The 25,873-nt window shown below is 42.3% G+C and overlaps 1 protein-coding gene across 4 annotated transcripts in view; it reads left to right on the top strand.

Moving 5' to 3' along the window:
• LOC140726724 (neuronal PAS domain-containing protein 2-like) overlaps positions 1–25,873 on the top strand; it is a 114,939-nt gene that overhangs the window by 72,807 nt on the left and 16,259 nt on the right. For all 4 annotated transcript variants that reach the window (XM_073043493.1, XM_073043494.1, XM_073043495.1 and 1 more), the window contains 7 exons: positions 5,578–5,691; positions 8,364–8,482; positions 9,779–9,861; positions 12,160–12,266; positions 14,577–14,724; positions 15,630–15,714; positions 16,180–16,309. In XM_073043493.1, the coding sequence (XP_072899594.1) occupies positions 5,578–5,691; positions 8,364–8,482; positions 9,779–9,861; positions 12,160–12,266; positions 14,577–14,724; positions 15,630–15,714; positions 16,180–16,309 (786 nt within the window). The remainder of the gene's footprint in view (positions 1–5,577; positions 5,692–8,363; positions 8,483–9,778; positions 9,862–12,159; positions 12,267–14,576; positions 14,725–15,629; positions 15,715–16,179; positions 16,310–25,873) is intronic.

Here is a 25,873-nt window from a genome sequence, read left to right on the forward strand (position 1 = left end):
CCATTGACTCAACCTGCAAATTAACATGCATAGGACTCCCAAATGTCTTTGCACCTCTGATTTTTTAAAATTTTTCTCTCTGTTTAGAAAATAGTCTATGCCTTTATTCTTTCTACCAAAGTGCATGACCATACCTTTCCTGACACTATGTTCCATTTGCCATTTCTTTGCCCATTCTCCAAAACTTTCCAAGTCCTTCTGCAGACTCCTTGCTTCCTCAACATTGCCTCCGCCTCCACCTATCTGTGTATCATCTGCAAACTTGGAACAAAGCCATCAATTCCATCAACCAAATTGTTAACATATAATGTGAAAAAAGGCGGTCTCAATACCACTCCCGTGGAATACCATCAGTCACCGGCAGCCACCCAGAATAGGCCCCCTTTATTCCGACTCTGCTGCCTATCAGACTGATAATATTCTACCCATGCTAGCCTTTGTCTATCCTGCCAGTTATTTCTTCAAAGAATTCCAACAGGTTTATCAGGCAAGATTTTCCCGTATGGAAACCGTGCTGACTATGGCTTATTTTATCATTACTAATCATTACTCATGCTTCCACAGTCTTTTCAGCTGCCTTTTCAGAACCCTGGGATGTAGTCCATCTGGTCCAGGTGACTTATCTACCTTCAGACCTTTCAGTTTCCCAAGTACTTAGTAATAGCAACTACATTCATTTCTGCCCTCTGACACTAGAATTTCTGGCATACTGCTCATGCCACAATACTGCCACAATCAAGGCTGATGCAAAATAATTATTAAGTTTGCCCACCATTTCATTGTTCCCATTTCTACATTTCCATCATCATTTTCCAGCAGTCCGTTACCCACTCTCCCCTCTCTAATATTCTTTATATATCTGAAAAAACTTTTGATATCCACTTTGATATTATTGACTAGCTTACCTTCATACTTCATCTTTATTCTCCTTATAGCATTTTTAGTTGCTTTCTGCTATTTTTTAAAAGTTTCCCAATCCTCTCCCTTCCCGCTATTTTTTGCTATATTATATGCCCTCTCTTTTGCTTTTATGTTATCTTGTGTTGTCAGCCATTGTTGCCTCATCCTCCCTTTAAAATACTTCTTCATCTTTGGGATGTATCCATTCTGCTCCTTCCAGATTGCCTGCAGAAACTCCAGCCATTGTTGTTCTGCCATCATCCCTGTTAGTGTCCACTTCCAATCAACTTTGGGCAGCAACTCTCTCATGCTAATGCTTCTGTAATTCTTTTTACTCCACTGTAATACTGATATATCCAACTGTATTTTCTCCCTCTCGATCTACAGGGTGATTCTGTCATATTACGATCGCTGTTTCCTAGGGGTTCCTTTACCTTAAGCTCCCTAATCAAATCTGGTTCATTGCACACATGCAATTGAGGAAACACCTTTCCCTTAGTAAGGTCAACCACAAGCTGCTCTAAAAAGGCATAGGCATTCTACAAATTGAAATCTCTCATGACTATCGCAACATTGCCTTTTTAACATGCCTTTTCTATTTCCCATTGAAATTTATATCCCATATCCTGGTTACTATTATGAGGCTTGTCTCTAACTCCCATCAGGGTCTTTTTCCCTTGCAGTTTCTTAATTCTACCCACAACGATTCTACAACCTGAATACCTCCTTGTGAAACTGGATCCTTGATTTCATCACTTGCAGATGCCATTTAGTTCTTCCTCTACAATCTCCCTCAGCACAGGTGCACCACAGGCTGTGTGTCTAGCCCCTGCTCTTCTCACTTTATACCTATGACTGTGAGGCTAAGCACAGCTCCAATGCCATTTTTAAGTTTGCTGACACCACTGTCATTGGCTGAATCAAATGTTGTGACAAATCTGCATATAGGAGGAAAATTTAATATCTGGCTGAGTCATGCCATAGGAACAACCTCTCACTCAATGTCAGGAAGAAGAAGGAGATGATTATTGAGTTCAGGAGGAAACCAGAGGTCCATGAGCCAATCCTCATTGGGGGATCAGAGGTGGAGAGGGTCAGCAACTTTAAATTCTTCAATGCTATCATTTCAGAGGACCTGTCCTGGTCCCAGTAAGTAAGTGCCATTACGAAGAAAGCACAACAGTGCCTCTTTTTTCTTAGGAGTTTGTGAAAATTTGGAATGACATCAAAAACTTTGACAAATGTCTATAGATGTATGGTGGAGAGCATATTGACAGGTTGCATCAAAGTCTGGAAGGGAAACACCAGTGCCCTTGTTCAGAGAAGCCTACAAAAAGCAGAGGATACAGCTTAGTCCAACATGGATAAAGCTCTCCCCACCATTGAGCACAGCTACACAGAGCGCTGTAACTGGAAAGTAGCATCCATCATCAAGGACCCCCACTATCCAGGCCATCCACTCTTCTCACTGTTGCCATCAGGAAGAAATTACAGGAGCCTCAGGACCCGCTCATCAGGTTCAGCATCAGTTATTACCCCTTAACCATCAGGCTCTTGAACTAGAGCGATAACTCCACTGAACTATTCCCACTGCACTGGACTCACTTTCAATGACACTGCATCTTAGGTTCTTGATATTTATTATTTATTTATTTATTATTATTATTATTTCTTTTTCTTCTCTTTCTTTTTGCATTTGTACAGTTTATATTTTTTTTACACACATTGGTTGCCGTCTGACCTGTCCGGTGCAGTCTTTCATTGATTCTATTGTGTTGTGTTTTTACTGTGACTGTGCGCAAAAAAAAAATCACAGGGTTTTATATGGTGACATATATATACTTCGATAATAAATTTACTTTGAGCTTTGAACTATGAACATCTTTCAATCCTATATCACCTCTTTCTAAGATTTTACTTCACTTTTTACCATCAGAGCCACCTTACACCCTCAGCCTACCTGCCTGTCCTTTCAATACAAGGTGTATCCGTGGATGTTAAGCTCCCAACTATGATCTTCTTTTAGCCACAACTCAATTATGTCCACAGCACCATATCTGACAAGCTCTAACTGCATTACAAGATCCTGCACGTTATTCCATATACCACATGCATTTAAATATAATTCCTTTGGTATTCATCATCCTTTTTGATTTTGCTCCCATGTTACACTTCAACTCAATCCACTGACTGGAATTTTGCCCTATCATCTGCTTACACTGCATCGACTTAGTGCCCCAACCTTAGCCCTATCACTCCGATTCCTATCCCCTTGCCAACTTAATTTAAAACCTCCCCACAAGGATATTGGTCCCCCTCGAGTTCAATCTAACCCATCTTTTTTTACAGAAAAGATTCCAATGATCCAGAAATCTGAAACCCTGCCCCCTGCACCACTTCCTCAGCCACTCATTTATCTGTGCTAGCATTCTATTCCTGCCCTGACTAGCACATTGAACTGGCAGTAGTCCAGAGATTCCTACTGTAAGACATAGGAGCAGAACTAAGCCATTCAGCCCATCGAGTCCACTCCACCATTTCATCATGGCTGATCCCATTCAACCCCATACACCTGCCCTCTCACCATATCCCTTGATGCCAGGAACCTATAAAATTCCACTTTAAATATACCCACGGACTTGGCCTCCACCGCAGTCTGTGGCAGAGCATTCCACAGATTCACTACTCTCTGGCTAAAAAAAAATTCCTCCTTACTTCTGTTCTAAAAGATCACCCCTCACTTTTGAGACTTTGCCCTCTAGTTCTGGATACCCCCAACAGAGGGAACATCCTCTCCATATCCACCTTATCTAGTCCTTTCAATGAGATCCTCCGCATTCTTCTAAATTCTAGTGAGTACTGTCCCAGAGCTGCCAAACACTCCTCATATGTTAATTCCTTCACTCCCAGAATCATCCTTGTCAACCTCCTCTGCAATTTCTCCAATTACAATACATCCTTTCTGAGATATGGGCCCAAAACTCTTGTGAGACCTGACTAGTGTCTTATAAACCTTCAGCATTATCTCCTTGTTTTTATATTCTATTCTTGAAATAAAAGCCAACGTTGCATTTGGCTTCTTTACCACAGACTCAACCTGTGAATTAACCTTCTGGGAGTCTTGCATGGGGACTCATAAGTCCCTCTGCACCTCTGATGTTTGAACCTTCTCCCCATTCAGATAATAGTCTGCACTATTGTTCCTTTTACCAAAATGCATTATCATACATTTCCCAACACTATATTCCATCTGCCACTTTGTTGCCCATTCTTCCAATTTATCTAAGTCCTGCTGCAATTGCATCGCTTCCTCAGCACTACCTACCCCCCCACCTATCTTCATACCATCTGCAAACTTTGGGGTACTACCTTGGAGGTCCTGGTCTTCAGCTTCTTTCCCAACTCCGTAAACTCGCTGCACAGGATCTCTTCCTTCTTTCTACCATTGTCATTGGTGCCAATGTGCACCACGGCCTCTGGCTGCTCACCCTCCCCTTCGAGAATCTTCTGTAGCTGCTCTGAGACATCCTGGATCCTAGCACCTGGGAGGCAACACACCATTTTGGCTTCTCTTTCCCATCCACAGAATCTGCTGTCCATCCCCCTAACTATTGAGACGCCATCACTATTGGTCTGCCTGACTTCACCCTTCCCTGCTGAGCCTTAGAGCTGACTGCTGCTGCTGTGCAGCTTCCAGCAAAAGGGTAGACTTGTTGCTGAGGGGAATGGCCATAATGGAACCCTGCACTGACTGCTTACTCACCTTACATATCATGGTGGTCACCCATCTACTATCTGAAGCCTGCACTCTGGGTGTGACCACCTCAATAAAAGCCTCATCTATGAAGTGTTTAGCCTCCTGGATTGTTGGTGAGTGCATCCAGCTCCAGCTCCAGTTCCTTAACCTTGTCAGTCAGGAGCTGAAGTTGGGTGCACTTCTTGCAGATATCATCATCAGATATCCTGAAATCTAACATCTCATAGCAGCAGTCTGAACTACCATTCTGCCTACACTTGTTATACTTCTAATTTATCAAATTTAAGTTCTAGCCTGCTCCTGTTGAGCCAAAGCCTGACCACTCTAAAACTGTCCACTCCAACAATGGCTGCTCCACTTAAACTTTACTTCCTTTTATTGGCCCTTGCTAAGTTAATAATAACCCAGGCAATCTCCTGCTCCACAGACAACTCCTGACAGGTGCCACTTGCTTTTTAAAACCTGTATGTAAAGTCCGAAAGGAACTGTCTCCAACTCAGTCCGCCATCTCCTGCTCACAGACAAGTTTAAGCTCACTTTTTAAAAGAGATTCAGATTGTCCATGAAGAAGTGAACCTGGGCCCAAAGCTAGAATGATAATGATGAAACTCAATATTTCTGCCTTCTTGTTTCAATGTAGATATCCTGGTTTGATTATCTATAGGCAAACCAGAGGAAACTAGCAGTAAATTGCACCCCAAAATGAATTACCCTTTCCTCCTGCTCCCATCCCATTCTTTCTGACATCAGATCACACTTGTTTGAAGGGAACAGATGAGAAGGTTGAATAGATCCAAACTAGATTGATGGCCAAGTACTTCTTGAGCAGATCATATGATTTCCTGGCCACTTGGCAATAATTTAGGATCTAGAAATTACATTTGTGTAACTTGGCTTTGATTGTTTTTTTTAACTTAAAGCTGAGAACGACTTTGAATTTTCTTGCCATCTGCTACGGGGAACATTAGACCCAAAGGAAGCTCCTACATATGAATACCTAAGATTTGTGGGAAACTTTCAGTCTTATGACAATGGTAAGTGTTGGCATTTGTCTCCATTTGTTGCATATGAGAATACAAACTTAATGATGAGTTTATCAGCACAGAATTTGTAGACCAAAACTAGAGAGTGTTTTAAACATGGAACAAAGCAAAAAGAACTATATAGTAATAATTACAGTAAATAGTTAAACTATTTAATGTAGGCACAACCTGTGGACTCACTTTCAAGGACTCCTCATTTCAATGTTCTCAATATTTATTGCTTATTTATTAATAATAATATTTATCTTTTTCTCTTTCTTTTTATATTTGCACAGTTTGTTTTTCTTTGGACATTGGTTGTTGTCCGTCCTATTGGATGCAGTCTGTCATTTATTTTTTGCTGTATTTACTGTGATTGCCCACAAGGACATGAATCTCAGGGTTGTATATAGTGACATATAGGTACTTCGATAATAAATATACTTTGAACTTTGAACTAAATGATTTATATTCCTGATAACCTGCTGTAGGATTTTTTGTAAGGAACAAAAGTAAGCACAACTCTGGCTAAATGTGTCTAAAAAGATAATTAAATAAAATACTAACAGGCAACAAAGTATTTGTTATTTTTTAATAAATTGGGGGTGTTGGAGATCAAAATATGTATAAATACCAAACTATTTATAACTTTAGATCTTATAATTATAAACAATTTCACAATTAATAGCAGAAAAGTCAAGTTGGAAGCAAATACATATAACTATGTTTCAAGCTGCAGTGAAAGGAACGGTCAGAAACCTTTGATCAACCATATACCATTTTCAAAACAAGTAGTTCAGATCTGATTCCATATAAAATAAAAGAAAGCAGTTACTGGAAATGTATTAAAAAAACTGGAAATAATCAGGAGGCTTGAAGATTTGTGGAGGAGTCTATATTTTATTTTTTCCTTTCCTCCCATGGCTGATGATTGATTCATGGAATCATTCCTCAAACTCTGTCATGTTCGGGGCTCTTTTGTCTGGTAGGCACCCAGGCAGTAATGGTGGTAGGCTGGTTAAGCTGGCAAACATCATTGTAATCACTTAATCCTGCCCACAACCACATTATTTGTTTTCCAGAATAGGACCACTAAATAATGATCAGGAGTAAAAATCTTTGTTCTTTTATGTTCTTCCTTCATAGTCTAGGAAATACTAAAGCATTTGCCCTAATACCTGAAAATGGGGATCAGTTATGGCATCATTCACACAGCTTGGTATTCTATTCTGCAAAGAGGAACATGTGAATAGTGCTTTCCCAATAAATAATCTCCTCCCTCCAATAAGCTGCGTTCGAGATTAAAGATGAGCAATTAAACCTGGTCTTGCCCCAGGGTTCCTCTCTGTTTTTGAGATTTGGTTCTTCCTCCAGGTTCCCTTCCTGCTATAAAATTATGGTGGTACATCTCAAACACTTGCCAGAGAATATGGGCTTCTGCAAATGAGAAATACACTCATTCACTCTTCCTCCAGCATATTATATTTATGCTCTTCATGGTATGTTACAGATGTCTGTCAAGAGATACTGTATAAGATGTGGCACACTTAATCATTACAATCAAACTACAAATGACATTGTCAACATAATTGAATGCTGACTGTGTATTTAACAACTAGACTAAATAGGTAGAATTCATTTATTAAGAAAACTGACAAACATTACTGTCCATTTCATTGGACTGCTAATAATACTGTAGGAATAGCTGCTGAGAATAGATCCTCAAAAGCATTTGGTTGTTGTGCTACTGTGACACTGTAATTTCCTTTGGGATCAATAAAGTATTTATCTATCTTGTGTTCTATAAAGATCAGAACCAATGTTGAATTTTTGAAGTTCATTCCTAAATTTAAGTTTAGAGAGAGTACTGGCAAAAGTCAAGGTCATTAATTCACGAGGGGGGAATAGCAACACTTACCGTAATTGTCTTTTTTGCATCCATTTTAATGCCATATTTTGTAAATGTGTACAGATGTAATTTAATCCTGTTTTGCTGCATTGAATCTATCCCATTAGCTTATTAGTGTATGTCATAATGTAATCCCTCTGCTTTTTTAAGTGCCAAAATACATGAGTTTGTAAATTATGAAACAGATAGAATTTGTCAAACAGAAACAAAAGGTCTGCACATGAAACTGCTTATAGCCTGTTACATTCTTTTATATCCATATGAACAGCAGTTGTGATCAGTTCTACATAGTAAAAAACAATCTCTTTTATGATTTTTCTCCCTGGAATCACAAACTTAAGTAAAGAAGACAATTGTACATAGTAATTACGAGAAATTGACAAATAATATGTGAAAATATTAATTAAGGATTTTAAAAATCTAATATGCAGTAGATTTCAGACCAGGTGATCAAATGGAATTCAGATAAAGTATATACTCATTGTATAAATTCATTGTCATGAATATGCCACTACATTAAAAAATCAATCTTGTGGTTACTTAATCTACTGAACATTTAAGTCTAACATGATGCTAAAGTTTGGTAGGCTCAAGCAATTTTAAGAATATTGGAACTAATTTTGAAAATCTATCCATTCAGTGTCCTTTAGACATGCATATATTTTGGTGCATAGTAACCTCTACTGTTAGGTCACTGAATAGTTGAGGTTTTTCTTTTTTAATGATGTAATCCATAAGGGGAAATTTTCATTTCACTCTTTTCCCTCCATCTTAGTGCCTAGCTCCTCGTGTAATGGTTTTGATGGTGCTGTCCAAAGGACATTTCAAACAACGGCAGCTAAACAAATGTGTTTTGTAGCAACTGTCCGTTTAGCAACACCTCAGTTCATAAAGGTAGGTACACTGGGGGATTGAAATTGGATAACACTCGCCTGCAATCATCCCAGATTGTTCTCTGCATTGGAACTGCATAGAAGGACCAGGAGGATGAATAGATCCATTAGTGTGGATAGGATTCTGTATAGAACAGTATACAGGGCTCGGCCATATTGGAGTTCATGCCGAATTGTTAAAGGGAAGTCAGCGATTTTCGTATTGAAATAATAAGTGTTGAGATGTCAAAACTATCTGTTTAAATGGTTGTTAGCAGTTTTAAGGTAAATTGAGCCACATGGAATCAATCCTGTGGAAGAAGAGGGTCTAATGAAAGATAACACACACACAAAATGCTGGAGAAACTCAGCAGGCCAGGCAGCATCTATGTGACTGTTGCTTGGATTTTCTGCATCTGCAGATTTTCTCTCGTTTCTAATGAAAGGTACTTTGGATACAATAGCTGGCTGAGATAACCATGAGTACCTTGCCTCACACTTTACAGGAGAAGATCATATATCAATATAAAACAGTAACTTATATCCACACAGCATCCTCAAAATAGCAGACACTATATAAAGCTCTTCATAGGGATGTTACCAAATAAAACTTGACAAAAATTCTTGAGGAAATATTGGACTAGATAACCAAATGCTTGGTCAAAGATGTAGGTTTCATTGAGTGTTTAAAGGAAACAGAGAGAAGGGCAGAAATTTGGAAGTTCTAGAACTTCAGACTTAGAAAATTGAAATCTTAATTTCATGATGTAGAGATAATATATCTTGTACATGTATATAGACAATTTAATAAAAACTTGATTAAGAATTATGAATGTTTCTGATAGTGTAAAGATGAAGTATTTCCAATGTCCAGAGGATGAACCCAGAGAATTAACAGTGCCATGAGAAAAAGTTTTATTCTTTGTTATAATCTGGAATGCTGTGCTTCAAAAGCTAGGGAAGCATCTACAGCTGTAATGTTCAAAAACTTATTAATTACACACTTAATAGTGAGAACTTACAAGGGGAAAAAGCAAGCAAATAGCATTAATTGATTAGTTCCATCTAAGTGTTCACATGGTGGTAATAGGCCTAATGATGTCCTTTTGTGCTGCAATATCTGTTATACTGACTGGAAGAGTTAATTTTACCTCTGAATGCTCTTGGATAGCCTGCAGTGTTCAGTGATAGATTTATTATGTAACAAGAGCATTTTTGTCATTGTCTCATTTTCAGGTTTATTCTGAAAATTGAAAAGGATATAAACTATAATTTTTAACTGTATTAAATATATCTATAGTATTTTATTCCAAAACAGGAGATGTGCATCATTGAAGAAACTTCAGAAGAATTTTCTTCTCGGCATAGTTTAGAGTGGAAATTTTTATTTCTGGACCACAGGTTAGTGAGAAATGTTCATATTCACTGGATTCCATTTAAATGGGGCACATTGGGACCAGTACATTTTACCTTATTAAGCGGCTGCCCCAATTAGCCAAACTCATGGAAATAGCTAAAAAGCATAACAAAGACAAACTACAGTTTAATTGAATAACAATTTATGCATTTAAATGAAATACAGAACAAATTAGAACACTACCAATACTACTACAGTATTATAGAACTGCATATTAGTGTAACTGTCTGGCTCCGTCAGCTGCTTAAGTCTAGGGAAGACAATCTCCGGCCCCACCAAATGTGAGAGATTGAGGTGCACCCCCCACCCAAAACCTCCTGTTTGTGTGGATGCTGCGTGATTCGTTACCTGTTACAAATAAGTATAATGAAATAACACCACATACAATTAAAAGATTTAGCTTTATCATTCTTAATTTGACTAACGGGTTAGTAAAGGAAAACAAAAAAACGAAAAAGGGCCCAGTTTAATGAAACAGTCTAATGTGCACAAGTTGGAGCTCATGGTTTCCCTTTTGCCGATCCTCCCTCGATCTCCCCAGGCTTCGTCGAATCATGGCCCCACTCCAGGTTGACTCCTACGACATCTTCTCTCTTCTCCCCCGACAAAGCCCAAAGCCCAACCTTAGTGTCCCTCACCAGAGAAACCTGCCCTAAACTTAGCCATCCTAACTGAATGGGATACAATTCTCTTATCTCTTATCTTCAACAGTAACCCAAACAAGCAGTGTACACAGAACAGAACAGAACAGCATACCAGAGAGAACAAAATATAAACTATCTGAACCAGGGCATTACATTAGTTCTAATAGTTATCGACAGAAGAATTCATCGCTGTCATGTTCTTTTGACTGACTGTAAATAAACAAAATCAGCACACACACCTAGTGCAGGTACCATGCTGTCTTCATTGGCTTTTTGCAAAAAGTGAAAATAAAAAACAAAATGATCAAGAGTCACTGCTTTTTGAATCAGTGACCATTGGCCCAAATGGATAACATAACCATTGCACATGCAACTGACATTTTAAAAAACTGTTTGCTCTGTAACATCTAACCACAGTGAGCAAAACAGTTCTGAATTGTCTTACTGCTTATTTATTGCCAACCATCAGTGGCAAAAATCTCTGATTTTTGAACACAGACATACCCAAATGACTGATGGCTCTAAGCACGGTCTAGTGTCTAATAGTTACACAAGTGGACATGGCTGGCACTAGTTAGAAACTATTCAGCAACATTCTCCTACCCTAATTGAATGACATGGTGTCCCAAGTAAACAAAGGCAATCCCAGTAATTTTAACAATTTAATTTTTGTTCTTTAAGAGTTGTTCCAAATAAACGGCCCAACTGACTGGAATCTCTCCTCAAAGGATAAACCTTGTCCCAGGATGTTGAACTCCCTCTATCAAAGGTTAGGCAGGAAGACCAGACTAGTTGGCTATATTTTCAATACAGACTCACCAGGGCACTATACAATGTAATTTCAGCATATATCTTTTCTCTTAAGGCAGGTATGCCATGTGTCTTCCTACTTCTTGTAGCTGCTTGTTGACTTTCAGTGATTCATATATAAGGACATACAGGTTGCTCTCAATATTATTTTTTTAAATCTCTCCCATTAGAGAAATACTTAGCTCTGCTCTTTCCTCTACCAAAGCACTATGGTCCATCTGCCATATCTTTGTCCATTCATTTTGCCTGTCTATATCCCTTTACAGTCTCCTTGCATCTTTTTCACAAAATCGTTGTTTACTGTTAAAATGTAATGTTGATGCTGGAAATCTAGACCAATGGACAGAAAACATATGCTTCACCCATTGGTAACTCAGCAAGTATTTATGCACATTTAAAAACCACTAATAACAGATTAGTAAAATGTATTACAGGTCACTCCAGCTACTGTACATCCAATTGTGTGAATGTAATACGCAAAAAAAAAGACAATTTCATTTTAATTATGGTTAGTTTTTTTTACAAAAAAAGATTAATTATGGATTAATTAAAGATAATATATTCAGTGGTACGTGGAAATTTTTGCAGCTTATAGCATGTTTTTTAAACAGTTACTAGCCTACCTGTTTGCAATTCTATAAATTCTAAATGGTGACCTGATATAATAGAATGTGCTGTAAATTCCCAGTCTCTTTTTCTGATGACCAGATGTGTCATGTTGAAATCAAGCTTAAATAATCAGACTGCTTCATTTCCAGGGACTCAGGAATTCATCTACAATTTGACTGCTACTTATGTTTTGTAACAATATTCTCTTTGTAACAACAGAGCTGCTCCAATCATAGGTTATTTGCCATTTGAAGTCCTGGGTACTTCAGGTTATGATTATTACCATGCAGATGATCTGGAGCAGTTGGCAAGATGCCATGAACAATGTAAGTATCATACAGAAAATCTCTGATTAATAACATCACAATTTGAAACTTAAAAAAAGACAAAATGTCTCATTCATATATTGGAGTAACTATCTAATGAGAGTTTGAAACTTCTAGGTAAGAGTGAACTCCATGTTCTAAATTGTAGATCACTTGGTTTTAGCTTAGAGGTACTGGCTAATCAACGATTCAATGCTTGCATTAAAAAGCCACTTTGAAAAGAACTATGGATTAGAAAACTACTACAAAGCAGTAGTTTGATCTCCAGCCATAGCCTGTTTGAGTGCAACTCCTTGATAAGAGTACAGCTTTGATTAAGTCTTTTTTTAATATTTGAACAAGTTTTTCTCTTTCTGTGTGAAAGCATTCCACAAAAACTGCCTCAAAAGGAGTTGTAGCCATTCATTCGGAATTAGTCCACAGGTGTAATGTACTCTTCAGGATTATTTAGCACCAAATTTATCACTCTAAAAGTTAATTATGAATCAGTAGTAACAGTATCTGAGTCATTATTTTCTTCGGTTCTCTTTTAAAAGTAGTAATAGCAACTTCAACAATTAATACAATATCATGCCACTACTTATATCAACTGATTTAATATTGATGTAAAATCTGATATGGTAAAGGATAAGGGAAATCAAGTGCTTCTGTTGTTTCAAAAATAAAATGCTGCAGAGGCTGGAAATCTAAAATAAAAATGGGAGATGTTGGAAGAGGCTAGCAGGCTCTGTGGGGAGAAAAATCATTAATGTAACAGGTCACGTGATTGTTAATTACGATTGTGAAAAATTAGTAATAAAAATACTTAAAGTCACAGAGAAAGAGAGAAAGGGCAGAGAGAAAAAAACGAAGAACTGAATTATATAATTGACATGGTATCGACTGATAGGTAGTGATGTGGTTTAAATTGAAGATGTGCAAATAGGACTTGACACATGAAATTGAAATACCAGAAGATAAAAGGAAAAGAAAAGGATGCTGAAACTATCAAGTACATGTTCGGGATTACTGTACTAGTTGAATTAGTGTTATTCTGAAGTTTTAAATATAATATCAGAAGAGATTGCATTGAGATTAGTTATTTCTGTATCCTTGTATTGAATAAGAAAACAGAGTGGGATGTGAAAGGCAAATGGAATCTCAGGTTAAAATTCCAGACTAAACGGAGATTTTCTCCAAAGTGCTCACCAACACAGCAAGTGTTCAGAAGGTCAAGTCTTTACTTCACTTTTACAGGAGTCTGATTTTTTTTTTCCTGTCTCTTTTTCTGTTAGTTCAGATTAAATTCATCATCTGCTATGTACCCTTCTTCCAGTCGCACTTTCCCAATCCTCTTTCAGCTGAAGCCAACACTAAATGTGTCATTGCATTCGTCACAGTCTTCATCCTATCAGACATTCCCTTTTATTCTCTCTATTACTCCCTCTTTCTCTGCAACTTAAAACTTGTTTTGTTTCTGACATTTTCCGGCTATGATGAAACATTATCCTTGCTTCTCTCACCACTGATGCTTCTTGATCCAGATTTTTATTTTGTTTATACTGTTTTTGTCCCTAATGAAATAAAATACATACCGTAATTGCAATCTCCCAAATGCCCAAGTAAATGACCAGCTCTTTTGCTGCTAAACTATTCTAATAATATCACACATTGTCATCAATGTCAGGCATGGATGCTCCAAGTAGCTTGACAGCTATTTCTGGTTACCCAAAAGCACTAGATCCTTGACCATGTGCAATACCGGCTGATAGTGCAGAGGGTTTCTGCAGTACCTTGCTTGTGTAAACTGGGCAACTTTGCATTAGTTTCTAACCATACCAGAGTTGTAGTTTCCATTATTTTTAGCAATGTTGTCTTAGACCACTTCCTTATGGTAATACATCCTGTAATACAAATGACCTGAAGGATGTGACTATAAATCCCACCAGAACAGTTTCAGACTTGGAAATAGATTTTAAAATGTCAGTAAAAAGCTGCATTCTTGTTAAAAATAGTGACGTGTAAATATAAGACTGCTAGAAAAACTCATCCAGCATATTGAGAATAAAATCTGCCAAACTTGCAACAATATTTTAATGAAGGATACTTAAACTGGCAGGTTTATATACATATGACAAAATTATAGACTTATTTTAAAAAATCTGTATTTTTTTCTATTCAATTATATTTTTTTCCAAAAAAGCAAGACTTACTGATGTTTTGAATAACATTGTAAAAATGTCTGTTTTAAGGAACGTTGAGTTATTGTGAACAATAATATTGTTTCTCTTTTAAACCAAACTTGAGAGAAATGCATTTTGTTTTCTGCAGTGATGCAATTTGGCAAAGGAAAGTCTTGCTGCTATCGATTCTTAACAAAAGGGCAACAGTGGATCTGGCTCCAAACTCATTACTACATTACCTATCACCAGTGGAACTCCAAACCAGAGTTCATTGTGTGCAAACACACGTTAGTGAGGTACGAAGGGAGCATGGATTAGCATCTTTAATAAGTGCATTGTGTGTTAACAAAATCAGTAAGTAGGCATTTTTGGTGATTAGATCTTGCCACTGAAATAATAAGCTTTTTTTATACTTCAGTATCTTCTGGAATTACTAAATGCAGGTAACCTCACTATGTTCACATTCATTATGATAAAGAGTCTGGAAGAAATCCTTATTTTTGTTGGTTTGATTTACATTAATAAAGATATTAAAATAAACAAAGTCTATATTTACAGTTGAAAAAGGCAATATTGCATATTACAAGTAATAAGACTGGCTGCATGGGGCTCCAACAACATGAAAGAATGTTGATAACATCCAAGACCATGCAGGCCATTTGATTAATACCCACTGTCCACTACATTCATTCCATTTACCCTTGTCAGTGTTGTGTACCGTTTACAAGACGTACTGCAGCACTCTGCGAAGCCTCCTTCTGAATGCTGAGCTTTTATCACCTGCGGCAGGCAAATGTCAATGGGGTACCTGCATCTCCCAATCTAAGTCACGCAACATCAATACATATCAGCGTTCTGCTGTCCTTCCCGGAGAGGTGTTTGAACTGATAACCAATAGTACTGTGGCATTAAATTCATCACAGCTGATCAGGAAGGTGCCTTCCCACCAGTTTCTCAAGGACAATTAAGAATGGGCCATAAGTGCCGGTTTGCCACTGACACCCACTTTCTATAAACGAATAAAAACATTGTCCTAATGGAATTACTAATTTCAATGAAAGATAACCCTGAGATGAAAATGCATGTCTTCTCGGTAGGAAAAAGGCAATATGTTTTGTATCTAGAAAATGCAAGATTAATTTATATTCTAATACACTCAATACTTTTTGTTAATGTCTTATTAATTTTTTAATTGCAACAGCTATGCTGAGGTTCGGGCACAGCGCCGACAAGATATCAGTATAGACGATACCACTGCAGAGGCTGATGCTTCTTCGTCACTTAAGGTAAGAACAATGCGGAAGTATTTCACAATTCCACCAATCTGCTTCATATTCTGACATAATCTTACCTATACTGTATATGCTAATACTGGACATTTTGTTGTGAATTAATTGAAGAAACTCCCTCTATGTAGGAAATCTGGCAGATGGGAACTCTGCTGCTAGCAAGTTCCATTCAGAATTATACAGCTACTTCACTTAAAACCATTATCATATCTTCAGTGCTATCGAGTCAAAACTCCAGAACACCCCAGCAAACCGTACTATATTGATCTGATGGTTCATGAAGGCAGTTCACCACCAACTATCCAATAGCAAAGTAGGGATGAACATTAAATGCTGACCTCACCAGCAATACCCACATTCCATTATTCATTACAAGAAAGCTACTATCATTGCCTTTGTCATTACAGAAACAGTAACGTCTCCACACTTGTAGTACTTTCTACTGTTGTTATTTATGTGCAGGGACCTGACTCAAGACTTGACACACAGCAACATCTTAAAGCATTTGAAGTGCTCACTGGCAGCCCATCACCTTCTTCTTCATCTCAGACCTCACGCAAATCATCTCATACCTCGATGTCGGAATCTGCATGTAGGTGTTACTTGTGTTCTGTTATTTGGGAATCTTCTGGGGGTAAAAATTTTACATTGTGCTACAACTTAGAAATCTGTAATCTGTACTTTATAATATGCCTCATAGCAGATGATTTTGATATTTTCTGGAATTAGTTTACCCTTAATTATTTAATATGTCACTTATTTGTAAATTTGCCTAAAATGTAGATCACAAGCAGTGTTTGTGCAGACTCCTGCCTGAGAAGCAACTTGAATATGCTCCAATTTCCAAACCGGCACAACTGCTCCACAGCAGGTGTGTGTGTATGAGAGAGAGATATCACATTAAGGTTGTAATAGCCAGATTCAGATAGTGGAAATAAGCTCCCACTACCTATTAAATGCTCCCAATGCCATGCCTCAGATAGCCTTTGACAACCAAGTCCAGCCCTAGGAGAGGGAAACTGTGATCTCAAACCTCCACTGCCCTGTGGCTATACCCAACAATGGGGAAGGCTTTGGGAATAAACCCCGAGGAAAAAATCCAGACCTTGAAGCCCTTAGGCAGTCCTACATTGAATTCAATGCTGAATGGCAACTCCTGCGACACCGCTGGTGCCTAACTGTATCGGTCTCTGTGGTTCCTTTGAATTCATCAACTGCATGGGGAAGGGAAGCCAGTTGCACGGGCAACAGCTTGCTTTCCATATCGTGCATCGCTGGCTTGCATATCACAGAGACAACTAGGACACAATATCCATGGTTGACTCTGACAACAGATGGCTATATATATATATATATATATATATATAACAAAAAAAGCTTAAATAGTGATGGTGAGGGTAGTGTTCATCAATTCATTGTCCGTTCAGAAATCTGATGGGAGAGTGGAAGAAGCTGTTCCTAAAACATTGTGAGTGTGACTTCAGGCTCCTGTACCTCCTCTTTAACGCGAGCAATGAGAATAGGCTATGTTCTGGATGGTGAAGGACCTTACTGTTGAATGCCAGCTATAGAAGATGTCCTTGATGGTGGGGAGGCAAGTGCCATGACAAAGCTGGCTGAGTTTACACTCCTTGCTGCTTCTTATGATCCTGTGCATTGGACAATTCATTCCAGATGGTGATGCAACTAGTTAGAATACTCTCCATGGTACATCTGTAGAAATTTGCCTGGAGTCTTTAGTGATGTATTGAATCTCCTCAAACTCCTAATACAACATAGCCAGTAACATGCTCTTTTCATAATTGCATCAATATGTTGGGGCCAAGACAGATCTTCTGAAATGTTGACACCAGGAACTTGAAACTGCTCATTCTTTCCACTGTTGACCTATCGATAAGGACTGGTGTGAGTTTCCTTGGCATCCCCTTCCTGAAGTCCACAATCAATCCTTGGTTACTGACATTGAGCGCAAATTTGTTTTTGTGACACCATTCAACCAGCTGATCGATCTCACTCCTGTACGTGAAGTAGAGGTGCTCTTCCGCTTTCTTGGTCACGTTGTCATTGTGGTTGGACCCAGGCCGGTGATGTTCACTCTGAGGAACTTGAAACTCTCAACCTCAGCAGCTCAGGACCATGTCCTGTAGTCAATGTCCAGCTCTTTGTTTTCTGATACTGAGGTAAAGGTCATTGTCATGACACCTGTCACTAGGCTCTGTATGTTCTTCTTGTGCTCTGACTCTTTATGATTTCAGATAAGGCTCATTATGGTGGTATTATCTGCAAGTCATTATGGTGGTGTTACCTGCAAACTTGCAGATGAAGTAAGGCAGAACCTAGCCACACAGTTGTGAGTGTATAGGGAGTCTCCAATTCCCTCACAAGGCACTGCTTTCACCAGTTGTCCAAATTATTGCCTTTTGCCCTCATTCTTAAGCTACAGGCACTGCTGAAACCTGCTGAGGCAGGCAAACAACATGAGTGATTGGGGTCCTGCTGCCACCCCTATCCAGCACATCCTTCAGGGTTGGCACACCTACAGCACTTAGGCCCAAGGTGGCACGTGCATAAATTTTTGTTTGCTTGCAGCTTGCAGCGCCTCCCTCAATTCTTTAAACCTCACATATAGTAAAAAAGATACATAATGATTAACTTTACTGTGACAAACAGCTTATTGTGGCGACCCACTTTCTGCGCAGGCGAACCGGCTCACAAATAGCCAGCGCGCGGGGGGAGACTTTGGTAATGCACCTCTGATGTCATTTCTGCCCGGAGAGGGCGGGCGCTAGGGATTAAGTTTGAATAAACTAGTCTCGAAACGACTTACCGACTGCGTGTCGTTGTCTCTAGCTCTGTATGTAGTACATCGCTACATTGGTGACCCCGACGGTCCAAACGGGATTTGGACCAAAGATGACCGACTCTTCATCTGTTCACGCAGTTTCGCTAAAACTGCCGATTTTCTGGATGCTGCGACCACGTGTGTGGTTTAGCCAAGCAGAAGCCCAGTTCCAGATTCGGCAGATAGCTTCTGATTCCACGCGTTATTATCACGTGGTGAGCGCCCTTGACCAGGAGACAGCGGCCCAGGTTGCAGATTTCATACAGTCGCCCCCGGAAGAAGGCAAATATGAAGCATTCAAAGCGCTGCTCATTGGGACCTTTGGCCTCTCACGGCATGAGCGGGGTGCCCGCCTGCTTCACCTGGACAGTTTGGGAGACAGACTGCCGTCAGCATTGATGAACGAGATGCTGGCCCTTGCTGACGGACACAAGCCCTGTCTCATTTTCGAGCAAGCGTTCCTAGAACAACTGCCCGAGGACATACATCTGCTGCTGGCTGACGCAAATTTCAGTGACCCCCGGAAGGTGGCGGCCCGGGCAGACGTGCTGTGGAAAGCCTGGCGTCCGTTGGTCAGATTACCAGGCCACGTGCCCAACAGCGGACCAGACCAGGCCCGGCAGAGGGGCGCACACAACACAGAGGCAGGAGTGAGGAGGCCAATGAACAGTGGTGTTTCTACCAGCAGCGGTGGGGCACAAAAGCCCACCGTTGTCGCCCGCCCTGCAAGGGCCAGCTGCTGCTAATGACTATGGCGGATGGTCACCAGGACAGCCTCCTGTACGTCTGGGACAAATAGTCGGGACTCCGCTTCTTGGTCGACACCGGAGCAGAGATCAGCGTCTTGCCCCCGATGGGGTACGACACCCACAACAGGAAGCCAGGACCCACCCTGAGAGCTGCAAACGGCAGCACAATACGGACCTACGGCACCCACACAGTGCAGCTGCAGTTCGGCACCAGCCGGTTCACGTGGGACTTCACACTGGCCGCGGTGGCCCAACCACTCCTGGGGGTGGACTTCTTGCGAGCTCACAGCCTGCTGGTCGACTTGCAAGGGAAAAGACTGGTACATGTCGAGACTTTCCAGACGTTCTCCCTGGATGAAGCCAAGTTGCCGGCCCCACACCTGGACTCCATCATGCTGTCGGACAACAAATTCTCCAGAATCCTGGCGGACTTTCCATCGATTCTGGCACCGCAGTTCACGGCAGCCATGCCCAGACACGGGGTTCAGCACCACATCCCGACCAAGGGACCACCCCACCACGCCCGCGCACGAAGGCTCCCCCTGGAAAAACTCCGCCTTGCGAAGGAGGAGTTCAAGAGGATGGAGGAATTGGGGATCGTACGGAGTTCTGACAGCCCATGGGCCTCCCCCCTGCACATGGTGCCCAAAGCGGCTGGGGGCTGGAGACCACGTGGCAACTACCGCAGACTGAACGAGGCTACAACTCCAGACCGCTACCCTGTGCCGCACATACAGGACTTTGCAGCAAACCTGCACAGGGCAAGAATATTTTCCAAAGTAGACCTCGTCCGGGGATGCCATCAAATCCCGGTGCACCCTGAAGAGATCCCCAAAACAGCACTTATCACCCCGTTCGGCCTGTTCGAGTTCCTCTGAATGCCGTTCGGCCTGAAGAGTGCCGCACAGACGTTCCAGCGGCTAATGGACGCGGTGGGACGTGACCTGGACTTTGCGTTCATCTATTTGGACAACATCCTTATAGCCAGCAGTTGTCGTCAGGAGCTTCTGTCCCACCTCCGCCAGCTCTACTCCCGCCTGAGTGATTTCGGCCTCACGATCAACCTGGCCAAATGCTAGTTCGGTCTCGATACCATTGACTTCCTGGGCCACAGGATTACCAAAGACGGGGCAACACCTCTGCCCACCAAGATAGACGTGATCCGCCACTTTGCCCGGCCCAACACGGTCAAAGGCCTACAGGAGTTCGTTGGTATGGTGAACTTCTACCACCGTTTCCTCCCCTCAGCAGCCCGTATCATGCGCCCTTTGTACACCCTGATGTCGGGTAAAGGCAAGGACATTACTTGGGACGAGGAGGCCGCGGCCACTTTCGTTAAAGCCGAGGAAGCCTTGGCAGATGCCGCGATGTTGGTGCACCCCAGAACGGACGTTCTGACCGCCCTCACGGTGGACGCAGCCAACACAGCAGTTGGTGGGGTGCTGGAGCAGCTCATCGAGGAGCGCTGGCAACCCTTGGCGTTCTTCAGCAAGCACCTACGACCACCTGAACTCAAGTACAGTGCTTTCGACTGGGAGCTGTTGGCACTGTACCTGGCAATCCAGCATTTCAGGTACTTCTTAGAAGGCAGGCCGTTCACTGCGTTCGCGGACCACAAACCGTTGACCTTCGCGTTCACGAAGGTGTCCGATCCCTTGTTGGCTCACCAGCAGCGACATCTGTCCTACATCTCCAAGTACACGACGGACATCCAGCATGTCTCAGGAAAGGAAAACGTCGTGGCGGATGCACTCTCCAGACCAGCTGTCCAGGCCCTGTCCCTGGGGGTGGACTATGCAGCACTGGCGGAGGCGCAGCAGGCAGACGACAAGATGCCCAGCTACAGGACCGCAGTCTCGGGTTTGCAGCTGCAGGACTTCCTTGTAGGCCCAGGTGAGAGGACCCTCCTGTGCGACATGGCTACCGGCCAACCTCGCCCCATCGTCCCGGCAGCCTGGAGGCAGCGAGTTTTCAACTCCATACACGGTTTGGTGCACCCATATATCAGGACAACTGTCCGGCTGGTCTCCAGCAAGTTTGCGTGGCACGGATTTCGCAAGCAGGTCAGTGAATCGGCCAGAACGTGCGCGCAGTGCCAAACAGCCAAGGTGCAGCGGCACACTAACGCCCCACCACAGCAGTTTGAACCCACCCATCGGAGGTTCGTCCACATTCACGTGGATATCGTGGACCCCCTACCAGTGTCCCAAGGAGCGCGGTACCTCCTAACTATGGTAGACCGGTTCACGAGGTGGCCAGAGGCGGTCCCACTCACCAACACATCTGCTGATTCCTGCGCCCGAGCACTGATTGCAAACTGGGTAGCACGCTTCGGGGTACCGGCCCACATTACCTCCGACAGAGGCGCTCAGTTCACCTCCAGCCTGTGGTCGGCTGTGGCCAGCCTGTTGGGAACACAGCTACACCACGCAACTGCCTACCACCCACAGTCGAACAGACTAGTGGAACGCTTCCACCGTCACTTGAAGTCAGCTCTCATGGCCCACCTGAGAGGACCTAACTGGGTGGACGAGCTTCCCTGGGTGCTGCTTGGAATTCGCACAGCGCCCAAAGAGGATCTGCACGCCTCGTCGGCCGAGTTGGTGTACGGCGCTCCCCTGGCCGTCCCAGGAGAGTTCATACCAGCCCCAAGGGGGCAAGAGGAAGAACCCGCAGCAGTCCTGGACAGACTATGTGAAAGGCTCGGCAACCTGGCCCTCGTACCAACTTCACATCACAGACGGACCCCGGCCCATGTACCCAAAGACCTGCAGAACTGTAAGTTTGTGTTTGTACAAAGGGGCGGACACCGGGCACCGCTACAGCGGCTGTACAAGGGGCCATTCAAGGTGATCAGAAACAACGGGTCCACATTCGTACTGGACATTGGGAGGAGAGAGGAGGTTTTCACGGTGGACCAACTCAAACCAGCCCATGTGGACTTGGCGCAGCCGATCGAGGTTCAGGCACCACGGCGCAGAGGCCGACCTCCCAAACAGAGGCTGATCCAGACTGTGGACATTGGGGGGTGTATTGCCGGTTCTGGGGGGGGGGGGGGTTATGTGGCGACCCACTTTCTGCGCAGGCGAACCGGCTCACAAATAGCCAGCGTGCGGGGGAGACTTTGGTAATGCACCTCTGACGTCATTTCCACTCGGAGAAGGCGGGCGCTAGGGATTAAATGCCAGCGCCGCGAAGTTTGAATAAACTAGTCTCGAAATGACTTGAAATGCGTGTCGTCTTTAGCTCTGTATGTAGTTCATCGCTACAGTATGTTTTTTACAAACTAAGAATGCTGAGATGTTTTCACAGGAAGAGTCTCACTGAGTAGACATTTGTAAGAACACAGGACAGTGGGTGAAATGTTCTGAAATCCTCGCAGATCCAGCGGACTGTTCAGTATTTGGATAGTAATAGGTTGGACCAGTTGGCATTGGCTTCATTCTGCGTCTAGTTTTTCTGTCATTAGTGCGTGACCACTGGATGTTCAATGATAATAACAGTAAACACTTTATGTAGCTTAGTGTCTTCATGAATATGCATGTGAGTCATTGTTTTCAGTTATGGACTTGGTCAAGTCTAATTATAGGAGTAGATTACTGATGTGCCCAGTCTTACATGCATTGCTCTCCAAACAACCAAAATAATAGCCGGATATAATATATTTGTCATCATTAGTGCAGCAACAATAGGCCCACTAAGAGTTCAGTGCATTTGTTTTCCTATTCTTAATCTTTTACAAATAGGAACCAATGTTAATTAATTTCATATTCACATTTCTTATGTTATACTGTATATGAGGTACAATAACAATACTATTTAGAATTTATGTTAATTTTCAATTGTCGTTTTAAAAGATTAATATTAATTTTTGAACAGGTCTTCTAAAATGCTTCATTTATTTCAATCTGTCTATTATATTAATATAAAACAATAAACACACATAAATAGCAACAGATGCACCGTAGAAAGCATTATTCTAGGGTGCATCACAACCTGGTATGGAAGTTGTCCTGTCCAAGACAGGAAGAAGCTGCAGAAGATCGTGAACATAGCCCAGCACATCACACAAACCAATCTTCCATCCTTGGACTCACTTTACACCACATGCTGTCGGAACAGTGCTGCCAGGATAATCAAGGACACGACCCACCCAGCCAACACACCTTTTGTCCCACTTCCCTCCGGGAGAAGGTTCAGGAGCTTGAAGATTCGTACGGCCAGATTTGGGAACAGCTTCTTTCCAACTGTGATAAGACTGCTGAACGGATCCTGACCCGGATCTGGGCCGTACCTTCCAAGTATCCAGAATTGACTTGCACTACCTTACTTTCCCTTTTCCTTTCTCCTTTAAAAGGTCCGTAATTGTTATTACTAATTCATTAATCAATGATAAAGCTCAAAATTACTACTTTACTTTATTGTCACCAAACAATTGATACTAGAGCGTACAATCATCACAGTGATATTTGATTCTGGGCTTCGCGCTCTCTGAAGTACAAATCAAAGTAAATATAATAAAAATTTAAATTATAAATCATAATTAGAAAATAGAAAAAGGAAAGTAAGGTAGTGCAAGTCAGTTCCGGATATTTGGAAGGTACGGCCCAGATCCGGGTCAGGATCCGTTCAGCAGTCTTATCACAGTTGGAAAGAAGCTGTTCCCAAATCTGGCCGTACGAATCTTCAAGTTCCTGAACCTTCTCCCGGAGGGAAGTGGGACAAAAAGTGTGTTGGCTGGGTGGATCGTGTCCTTGATTATCCTGGCAGCATGCGGTGTAAAGTGAGTCCAAGGATGGAAGATTGGTTTGTGTGATGTGCTGGGCTATGTTCGCGATCTTCTGCAGCTTCTTCCTGTCTTGGACAGGACAACTTCCATACCAGGTTGTGATGCACCCTAGAATAATGCTATCTACAGTGCATCTATAAAAATTAGTGAGGGTTTTAGGGGACAGGCCAAATTTCTTCAGCTTTCTCAGGAAGTAAAGGCGCTGGTTGGCCTTCTTGGCAGTGGACTCTGCTTGGTTAGACCAAGTCAGGTCATTTGTGATATTCACCCCAAGGAAATTAAAGCTTTTGACCTGTTCCACCTGCATACCACCGATGTAGATGGGGTCATGCGGTCTGCTACTCCTTCTAACGTCAACAACCAATTCCTTCGTCTTGCTGACGTTGAGGGATAGGTTATTGTCTTCGCACCATGCCACCAGGTTCTTAATTTCCTCCCTGTACTCAGACTCATCATTACCCAAGATATGGCCTACCATTGTGGTGTCATCAGCAAACTTATATATTGAGTTCGATGGAAACTTGGCTACACAATCATGGGTGTACAGTGAGTACAGCAGGGGGCTGAGTACACAGCCTTGTGGGGCACCGGTGCTCAGAGTGATTGTAGAGGAGAGCTTGTCCCCTATTTTTACAGCTTGGGTCCTGTCTGTGAGGAAGTTGAAGATCCAGCTGCGGATCTGAGTGCTAAGACCCAGGTTCTGGAGCTTAGGAATCAGTTTATTTGGAATGATGGTATTAAAGGCAGAGCTGTAGTCGATGAAAAGGAGCCTTACATATGCGTCTTTATTCTCCAGGTGTTCTAAGGAGGAATGTAGTGCCAGAGAGATGGCATCTGCCATTGACCTGTTGCTCCGGTAGGTGAATTGCAAAGCATCGAGGTTGACCGGTAGGTTATGGTTGTTGTGTGCCATAACCAATCGCTCGAAGCACTTCATAGCAATTGATGTCAGAGCCACAGGTCGATAGTCATTCAGGCATGCCACCTTGCTTTTCTTCAGCACCGGGATTATCGTTGCCTTCTTAAAACACGACGGGATCTTAGACTGAAGCAGGGAGCAGTTGAAGATGTCAGCAAACACTCCAGCTAGCTCGCTTGCACAGGCCCAGAGAACCCATCCCAGGACACCATCTGGGCCCGTCGCCTTCCTTGGATTTATGTTCAGGAAGGCTCTTCTAATGTCTTCCTCGGTGACGATGAGTCTCGATGCCACCATGTCTGGTTCATCCAGAGGGGGCGATACGCTCTTCTTCTGTTCGAATCTTGCGTGGAATACATTAAGTTCATCAGGAAGAGAAGTGCTACAGTTATTGATATTCCCAGCCTTTTCTTTGCACCCAGTGATCTCATTTAGACCCTGCCATAGTCTACCGGCATCCAACTTGGAAGCCAGTAGACTATGGTAGCCCAGGTTAGCCTGGGCTTCCAACTTGGCTCAATATTGCCTCTTGGTGCCCATAATGGCTTTCTGGAGTTCATGCCTGGTTTCCGTGTGGCGACTGGTATCCCCGGACCTAAAAGCCACAGCTCTAGCCTTCAAAAGGGACTGGACCTCATAATTCATCCAAGGTTTCCGGTTAGGGAATACCCCGATCGTCTTACGAGACACACAGTCCCCTGTGCATTTCCAGATAAAATCCATGACAATAGACAATAGACAGTAGGTGCGGGAGTAGGCCATTCGGCCCTTCTAGCCAGCACCGCCATTCACTGTGATCATGGCTGATCATACACAATCAGTACCCCGTTCCTACCCTCTCCCCATATCCATTGACC

This window comes from Hemitrygon akajei, chromosome 4, assembly GCF_048418815.1.
Source record: "Hemitrygon akajei chromosome 4, sHemAka1.3, whole genome shotgun sequence".
Classification (NCBI taxonomy): domain Eukaryota; kingdom Metazoa; phylum Chordata; class Chondrichthyes; order Myliobatiformes; family Dasyatidae; genus Hemitrygon; species Hemitrygon akajei.